This window comes from Bison bison, unplaced genomic scaffold (genome assembly GCF_000754665.1).
Source record: "Bison bison bison isolate TAMUID 2011002044 unplaced genomic scaffold, Bison_UMD1.0 scf7180017864289, whole genome shotgun sequence".
Taxonomy (NCBI): domain Eukaryota; kingdom Metazoa; phylum Chordata; class Mammalia; order Artiodactyla; family Bovidae; genus Bison; species Bison bison.
In genome coordinates this window covers 9,754,117-9,762,910 of record NW_011494861.1, presented here as the reverse complement: position 1 = coordinate 9,762,910, position 8,794 = coordinate 9,754,117, and the positions used below count along the sequence as shown (strand labels likewise).

Sequence of the window (8,794 nt, the reverse complement as noted above, 5' to 3'; positions counted from 1 at the left end):
ATCAGACCCCAGGAGAGCAGCAGCAATGCCTTAGGTCTTGGGGCCATATGGGAGGGAGAGGCTTGTCTCAGCCACCACGAGCCGGGCACCTGCCCGGTGGGGCTGCCCTGTACAGCCACTGTGGAGCATTCTCAGCCCCATCCAGTCCCATGCGGCCCCCCGGCCCAGGCCATGCAGTTTGGCCCCTGACCGCTCTGATTTGTCCGCTCAGCCCTGGTCCAAAGGTGTTTGGCACAGGGACGCCCTGGGCTCCCAGCACCGCCATGGGAGCCAGCTGGCCCAAGGGGAACCCGCTCTGGGAGCCCTGCACCACCTGACACTCTCAGGGCCTCCTCGGGGGGACTCGACCTGCAGGTCCCTGAGGGGATCAGACCGCTCAGAGCCCCCAGGCCTGTAGATGATGCGCCCCTGTCCCCAGACCCCCGGTTGTACCAGGAAATCAGGGAGCGAGGCCTGAACACCAGCCACGAATCCGACGATGACTTGCTCGATGAGCCCCCCAGCCCCGAGGGAACCCGGAAAGTGGACGCCCCCATCGTGGTCAAGAGCTACCGGCCCCCCCAGATCACCTGGAGCCAGCTCCCAGAGGTAGGGGCTGCAATGGCAGGGAAAGGCCATGGGTGGTCCTCCCAGTGAGGGGGGAGCTGCCCAGAAGCACCGCATCCGTGCTCCCTTTTCAGGGGCATCTTGCTGGTGCCTCAGAGCTGGCCTGCCCCATGGGGCACCTTCAGGGGGCTACTGGGGGAGAGGTTAGGGGCAGATGTCATCTGTGTATGTGTGACAGGCATCCCACAGGTGAGCTTCATGCCCTCTGCTCCCTGCTCAGGCTGACCTGTAGGGAGCTGTGGGCACAGGGCACCCCTTCCCAGGGCGCTGACCCTGAAATGTGCCTGGAGGGTCCAAGTGAGGAGGCAGGAAGGGAGGGGAAAGGCCAGGCTGAAGCCACGTGCCACTACCAAGCCCCCCACCACCTTCCACATCTGAAATCAGGGTTGGTCCCCTCAAAGCAGGGCGGTGGGGTCTCGGTGGAGAGTATAGCTGAGACAGAGGCCCCGAGCTCTAAGCGGAGAGTCAACTCTCACTCCCCAGGAAGGTGCAGCTGGCCTGGGGCACACAGGCTGCTGCCCCATCCCCTGGGAGCCAAGAAACGGAGCTGCAGGGCGGGCTGTGGGCGCAGTGGGCAGTGGGGTGAGGGCCCCTGGCTGTGGTACAAGTTTCCTCATCCACACCCCGCAGGGCACGAGGTGGGCTGAGGAACCCCGACCACCTACTGAGCTCCACGACACTGCCTGCCGTGGGGTCACTGGCCAGGGAGGGCCCAGGAGGGGGTGGGGTGAGGGCAGACAGCTGAAAAGGGCTGGAAACGCATGTGTGTGCCCACCTGCCCGGGTCCTGTGTGGATGTGACCTCCAGGGTCAGAGCTGGGTCAGGATGCTGCACCCTAGAAGGCCGTCTGAGGTTCTGCTCTCGATCACCTGAGCTCAGGGCATCTCAACCCAGCCTCTGGGCTGAGAAGGGAGCTTGGGACTTACCTTGCCAGCCCAAGCGGTGCTGGCAGCCTCTTCCCAGGCTGGTGGGGAGGAAAGAAGGATCGGGTGGCTCTAGTCCTGTAGTGGGCTCTCCCAACGGTCTGCAGGGACACAGTGGGCATGCTGTGATCGAGCGGGCCACACTCTAGCCAGGGCAGCTATGGGCCAGGGGGCCTGACGGGTGGAGAACAGGGCAGTGCTTCTTGCTGGAACACTGTTAACCCTATCTCCCAGGCCGGGTGCTGACTCTCCTGGCCCAGGTGTGCCTGAGTCGTGGCCCTGCCCCCAGCACGCCCCTCAGCTTTCCTAGGGCTCTTTGCCTCTCTACCACCACCACCTCCAACCTGCCACCCCAGGCAGCTCTGTAGGACAGAGCCCCCTCCCCACTTCCAGTGCCTGCTGGCCTTTCCCTCTGGACACCCATGCTCTCTCTTGGCTGCCCCTGGGCGCTTCCCAGGGGATGTTTCCACAAAGAGGAGAGATGTGGGTGATGGGACTGAGCAGGGACAGGCCAGCTCAGCAGTCCCACTGTGCCGAGCCTTGAAGGCTGGCTCTGCCATCCCCGCTGGCTCTGGTCCGACAAGAGGATGAGCATCTGGGAGGTACATCGTGTGATTCAAGCCTTGCTGTCGGCAGGTGGTGGAGTCAGGCATCCTGGACCGGCTTCCGGCCGAGGAGCGCAAGAGGCAGGAGGTACAGGGTGGGCAGGGGCACCTGCTTCTGACAGCCCAGGCAGAGGCAGGGACAGCAGCCATGGTGATGCCACCTGTTCACTCATTGCCCGCCTCCTGGTACCAATGATGGCTGATGCCTGGGCATGGTGAGGGTTGGGAGTGACTACCATTACCCACTTTCCACACGAGGGTGGGAGTCCTTCCCAGAGTGCAAACCCAGGAGAGTGGCTCACCACCTGCCCCCCGCCCCGACAGCTATGCTGACAGCCCCACCCAGGTCCTGTCCAGGGGGCCCAAGTCCTGCGCCCTCATCATATCCCCACAGCCTGAGTGCTTGTCACCAACACACCCTGGACCAGGCCCCCTGTGTGGTGGGGTGGCTCCGGGTAGGGCCAGGGTGCACGGCTGCCCCATGTCCGCTCTGCTCTCACCCCAGGCCATCTTCGAGATCCTTACGTCCGAGTTCTCATACCAGCACAGCCTTGGCATCCTGGTGGCCGAGTTCCTGCAGTCCCGGGAGCTGCGGGCGACCATGACCCAGATGGAGCACCACCATCTCTTCTCCAACATCACAGATGTCCTGAGTGCCAGCCAGAGGTGAGGCCCGGCCCGGCACCCTGGCAGCGGCCCAGGCTCTCAGGAGGGTGGGAAGGCCAGGACTCCGAGCGACCCTGGTTTGCAGTGTGGATGGACCTACCATCTGGTCTGGAGCTACCTTGCAGGGGCAGGAAGCACAAGAACCTCAAGGGCCCTGCGGCCACCAGGAGCTGGCCCCAGGGCACACGGACATAGAGGGCCAATGATGAGGCATGAGATGCCTGCAGAGGGGGGCAGGTGGGGGAAGCTTTGAGTTGCAGCCCCGGGTCATATTCCACAAGGAGGCGTCTGGGGCCCGGCCCAGGGCTCTGGTTGCAGGGCTGGGAGGTGGAGGGGCCGGCTGTGCAGCTGCAGGCCTGCCTGGGCCTGTTTGTGTGTATGTGCGTGTGTGGCAGCAAGTCTGTGTGTGTGTGTGTGTTTACTTCCGTGGAGGGTGAGGTCCAGTCAGCACCCATGTGGTCCAGCCCCGCACTGCCCTGCATCCTAGGCAACCCCATCACACCCTCTGCAGTCTCCCTGAGCTCAGCGTCCTCTCCCTAACCTAAGGGGTGGGTCCCACACCTGCCCCCTTGCAGACAGGGGCAAAGTGTGGGAAATGATCAGGTGCTGGACCCACCTCACTGAGCACCCCAGTCTGCTGCCCCAGGGCCCCCATGGAATCCAGGGCCGTCTTGTCCCTGGGATGGCACTCCCCGCAGGACTCCAGTGACCGGCCATGGAAAGTCTGAAGCCCCTGACTCAGTGAGGTCCTGGGGTGGGCTGCCCCCTCCTGCAGCTCTGACCTTTGTCCTGTGTTCCTGAGCGTGGCGGGGCTGAACACATGGACCCTGCTCTCTCTGCCCTCCACAGACCCCGGGCTCCATCCCTGCCCCCTAGTGGGGTGTCCCGGCCTCCCTGACCCCCTGACCTGGCCCTGGTAGCTCTTAGCCACTCCCAGTGGCCTCCCCAGAAACTGGCTGTTTGGGGTCAGCTGCTAAGGGCCAGCTCTCCCAGACTTTTCTCGGGGTCACCTGTGAGAGGTGCTGACCAGTGTGGGCTGCCTGTGCACACACGTGTGTGTGTGGTCCTGCATCCAGGCAGCCAGGCCTCCCTCTCGGGGCAGGATCTAGGGGTGGGGGTCCCCATCTGCCCCAAGTGGGGATTCTCAGAATGCTCCCACTTACAGGAAGGGCAGCCCCTTCATGAGTGGAGGGTCAGGCTGGGGCCCAGTGAGTGGGGGCCTGAGGACCCCTGCCCACCTCCAAGCCAGGCCTCATTCCCCCTCCCTGAGACCCTCACCAGGCTTACCAAGGATAATAAGAGTCCAGGGCCCCAGGGCAGGGGGCCACAGATTGGTGCGGTTTCCTATCCTCCGGGATGGACGGACCTGTCACAGGTCCTGGGTGGGGCTGCTGGGGGCTCCTTGGTGTCCTCAGAATTGGAGCCTGGGCCCTCCTCCCTACCCTCTCCCTGCTTCCCTCACTCACCCTGGGAGGATGGTAAGGACCCTGCTGGACTGGCTGCCTGGGCCTGGTGGCTCCCCACAGGGGTGAGGGCCAGCCAGCATCCCCGTGTGGGGCAGGTCTTGGCTCAGGACTCTGCTCTCTGCCCTCAAAGGTCAGCTGGCTGTCTTATCTCCCAGACGCCGCCCCAGCTGGTCCCGGCAGCCCCGCTCAGCAGGCTCTGAGAGTCGATTGCGGGTAGAGAAGATCATAGCTTGGAGCCTGGGGTTGGTCCGAGCAACTGGCATGGGAACGGGCCTTGGGACAAAGAGCTTTGCTCAGGGGCAGAGCTCTTGGGGTGGGAGGCCCCTAGCTGCCTTGGCCAGGATCTGGTCATGTGATGAGGCCTTGGGGTCCAGTATCTTCTGGCTGTGCAGGGTGCACCCGAGGCTTCAGCCAGCAGCTGACACCCCCAGTGACCCAACGCGGGTCCAGCCAGGCCCAGCCACGAGGCAATGGCTGCCTGTGGGAGCGAAACCCTAGGCAGCCCTGGGTCAGCACCGGCCAAACTCATTTATCTTCATCTCCCTCCCTGAGTCCTGGGTTACGGATGAGCTTCAGCAGGCAGCCCAGCAGGAATTGGGGGTTTGTAATCACCTGCAAGGAGCAGAACCCCTGCCCCAGCCCTGAGCTGGGCAGAGGGGGCCCGGCCTCCAGGCAGATGTGGGCAGTTCTGACCCAAGTCCCAGGGAATCAAGTCAAAGCAACAAGTTCTTGGTCATACCTGTCTGCATCCCATGATGCCAATTAGAATCTGTGCCAGAATCTCGCAGGGAGTGGCCTTGGATTTGGCAGTGGGTATATGCCCAGTTATTTCAGGTTTAAGGAGCAGATCTGGGGTTTTCCCAGGAGCGCCTTGGGCAGCCAGCCCACTCGGTGCGCACTGGTGCCCATGTGTGCGTGTGTGTGCACGCGCGCGTGGCCATGGACAGACCAGCAGCTCCTGGCCCCCCACCCCCACCCCCGCAGATTCTTCGAGGACCTGGAGCGGCGGCACAAGGCGCAGGTGTGCGTGGAGGACATCAGCGACATCCTGGAGGAGCACGCGGAGCATCACTTCCACCCCTACATCTCCTACTGCTCCAACGAGGTCTACCAGCAGCGTGCCCTGCAGCGGCTGACGTGAGCTGGCCCCGGGTCCGCAGGGTGGGAGGGGGCCCCGGGAGGAGCAGACCCCTTGCCTCCAGCTTCTGCGGCTTCCCTCCAATTCCCGTTTCTGGACCAGCCACGCCACCCACTGCAGCTGAGACCCCATTCTCTGTTGCAGAAACAGCAACGCCACCTTCCGGGAGGCCCTGCGGGCAATCGAGCAGCGGCCAGCATGTGGGGGTCTGCCAATGATTTCCTTCCTGATCCTGCCCATGCAGAGGGTCACCCGGCTGCCCCTCCTGACCGACGTGAGTGCACAGCCCTGGCCCCAGCCTGGCATCGCTCCTCCTGACCTCACTGAGTGTCTGTTATATATGATTATGAAGACAATTATAAGACGACTTTAACTGCCATGGTGACCATAGCTGCCCACAGAGCTCTCTCTGCTGGGAGCTGCTCCAGCACTCGGCGGGTTTTGGTCACTTCCTTGGTGGGTCACGGGGTGCCTTCACGTCCTGAGTCTGATTTGGTGTCCCCCAGACCCCTGCTGAGCGTCAGTCCAGGGTTGTGGCTGCCTCCTACCCAGAGCCCCTCGGTCAGTTGTCCTGTGTGGACCTGGGGTGACCCAGACACTGTCACCATCCCCAGGGGCTCCCTGGAGTGGCTCATGCTCTGAGATACCAGCTCATGGGACAGAGGGGTTCGTGGGGGTGAAAGCCACACAGGCATACCTAGGTACACAGGTGCACACTCACGGCAGGCACAGTGTGCCTGCACACGTGCACACAAGGGCCCTGCTGAACTCAGAGAGGCGGCCTGTAGCCCGTGCTCCGTGGGTCAGTGTCCCAGGCAGACAGGATATCAGACCCTCCGGGGCCCTCTGGGACATGGAGAAATAGAGGCCTCCCTGCTGGATGAGGACAGCCAAGGACTGAAGGGATGGGGCCTGGCAGGAGCCCTCTGAGTGTCCCCAAGGTCTGGCACAGGTAGGGGAGCCCCTGCCCCAGGGAGGCTGCTGAGCCAGGGTACAGGAGGCTGCTCGTGGCTTCTCATGGATGGTGTCTTCCTGCAGACACTCTGTCTCAAGACACAGGGCCACCCCGAGAGGTACAAGGCAGCCAGCCGTGCGCTCAAGGCCATTAGCAAGGTGAGGAGGGCCCAGGGGTGGCGATGGGGGTGGTATATGAGGTGGGGGCCCAGCCCAGCCTGATGGCAGAGACCCTGAGGGTGGGGCACGGAGGGTTTCCAGGTGGTCCCTCCCAAGCTTCTTGAGTGCTGGTGGGGAAACTGAGGCCCAGAAAGAGTGGAGCTCACACAGTCAGTGGGCCTAGGCAGGACGGGGACTAGGGCAGCCATGAGGGCCAGCACCGTGGGTAGCCAGGCCAGGCTGGATGAGGGGTGGGAGTGGGGTGCCAGGCCATGGCAGCCCATGGCAGCGGCCCGCAGCAGCTGCTCTCCCGTGCACACCCTGCAGCTGGTGAAGCAGTGCAACGAGGGCGCCCACAAGATGGAGCGCACAGAACAGATGTACACGCTGCACACACAGCTGGACTTCAGCAAGGTCAAGGTAGGTGCGCCCAATCCCGCCCCGGCCCAGGCCCTGCTCTGAGGTCAGGGGTCACCGTCCCCAGCTTGCAGGCTGGAGACAGGCTTCTGGGGGTGACCCCCACCCCTACCGTGAGGCCTGGGACTGAGGTCTGCCTCTGCCTCTCCAGCCCCTTCCCCACCTGAGAGCGGCCCCTTTGGCCACAGGGCCCAGCTCCAACTCTCCTGCCTGAGGCTGGCCGGGCGGGCGGATCTCTCTCCAGCCTGTGCCCCCACCCCCAGGGCTGCAGGAGCAGAGGGCAGACCCGGCGGCTGAGTCGGGGGAGCTGGCAGGCCCAGTTGCAGGGCTCACCCTGGGCCAGGGCTCCTTGTCAGCTGCGCTGGAAGCCAGGGCTGGATGACCTCAGAGCCACTCAGGCTTCCCTGTCCCTGGCGGGTCTGGAGGTCTGGTGGTGGAGGTCTCAGCAGCCTACAGTGCCTCCCAAGCAGGCAGAGCTCAGAACTCTGCCCCCACAGCTCCCCCACCAGCCCACAGACTAGCCGTCCTTGTGTGGTCCAGGGGCTGCCCTAACTGCTGCCTATGGCAGTGGGAACTGCTGGCTGGAATCAGGGCCTGAAGGCAGCCTCTGCCCGCCACACACCTCCCCCCCCCACCCTCGCCAACCCCCTACTGACCTTGATGCTCTCCCCCAGCCTGTCTGTCTGCAAGAGAGCCCTGCGGGCAAGGTGGGGTGGGCAGAAGACTCAGAGGGAGCCTGGGGCAGCTCTGTGGGTGGGGCCTCGGCTTATCATCAAGCAGACTGAGCTGCTGACCTCCAGTCTGCAGAGGCAGCCAGATAGGCTGGAGCTGGATGGGAACCCGCCATGGGCAGGCGGGAGGACTGCGGAGCCATGGAGGGGGGACACGGAGGCTCAGACAAGGGCAGCAGGCTCCTTGAGGGTGGGTCAGGGTGGGCTTCACAGAGGAGGCATTTGAACCTTTGGCTGAGGTCCTGATCCTCTCTGCGGCCGGGCAGCAGAGATCATGTTTGGAGTGAATATGTTCCCGACCAGAGCAAAGACCCAGACTCAGGCCAGGCTGACCCCTGAGCGGGGCTCTTACCCCCTACAGCCATCTCTCAAAACTGGAGGGCTTGGGGGCAGGGGAGCAGCGAGCCCAGGTTGGGGCGAGGGGGCTCAGAGCCCCCAGAGGGGTGGGGTGTGGGTTGGGGCATGTCTGGGGAGCAGAGGCTGGTGGGCAGGCTCTCCCAGCTCCCCGCAACCACCCTCCTGCAAAGTCTTCTCTGTCTGCCTCTCCCCATCTCTCTCTAGCTTAGCAGGCCAGAGCGTCGGTGCTGGCCATGTTGGCGTGAGACCCATGTGGGCAGGGGCGAGGTGTCCTGCCCGCCTGTGCCTCTCACATGTCCCCCTTAGCCCAGCCTGTTCTCTAGGCCATGGAGGGGGAGGAACTTCATTTACAGGAAAGGCCCCTGGACACCAGATGTGGTCCTGCACATCAGGGGCTCCTTGCAGTCTGCATAGGTGCGGCCAAGCCTCCTGGTTCAGGGGGGCCTTCGGCAGGTGCCCAGTGGGCCCCTAGGCCTGGCTGGAGGCAGGGCAGGTCTATCCTGGGTTGCTGGGTAGGATCTGGATCCTGGCCTGGCACAGAGCTGCTGCCCCATGGGGCTCCTGTCCGCAGACTGAATGGCCCTTTGTTTGAGGCCTGGATATTTGCTCTCCCTTCCTTGATCCAGCCCCAGGGAGGCCTGGTCACCCTGTTCTCAGAGGCAGGGCTTTGTCCCCTCAGCTGCATATCCCTGCCCCCCAGGATTCATCCCAGGAGCCCCTGTGAGACTCGCCCCAATTCTGCGTTGCCCCCTAGTCCCTTCCTGCCCCCTAG

The 8,794-nt window shown here is 63.9% G+C and overlaps 1 protein-coding gene across 1 annotated transcript in view; it reads left to right on the top strand.

Annotated features, from left to right (window-relative positions):
- Positions 1–8,794, top strand: part of ARHGEF16 (Rho guanine nucleotide exchange factor (GEF) 16) — a 24,741-nt gene that overhangs the window by 11,910 nt on the left and 4,037 nt on the right. The window contains exons 4-10 of the mRNA XM_010850210.1: positions 419–588; positions 2,166–2,222; positions 2,640–2,800; positions 5,251–5,403; positions 5,549–5,678; positions 6,443–6,517; positions 6,845–6,937. Of these exons, the coding sequence (XP_010848512.1) occupies positions 419–588; positions 2,166–2,222; positions 2,640–2,800; positions 5,251–5,403; positions 5,549–5,678; positions 6,443–6,517; positions 6,845–6,937 (839 nt within the window). The remainder of the gene's footprint in view (positions 1–418; positions 589–2,165; positions 2,223–2,639; positions 2,801–5,250; positions 5,404–5,548; positions 5,679–6,442; positions 6,518–6,844; positions 6,938–8,794) is intronic.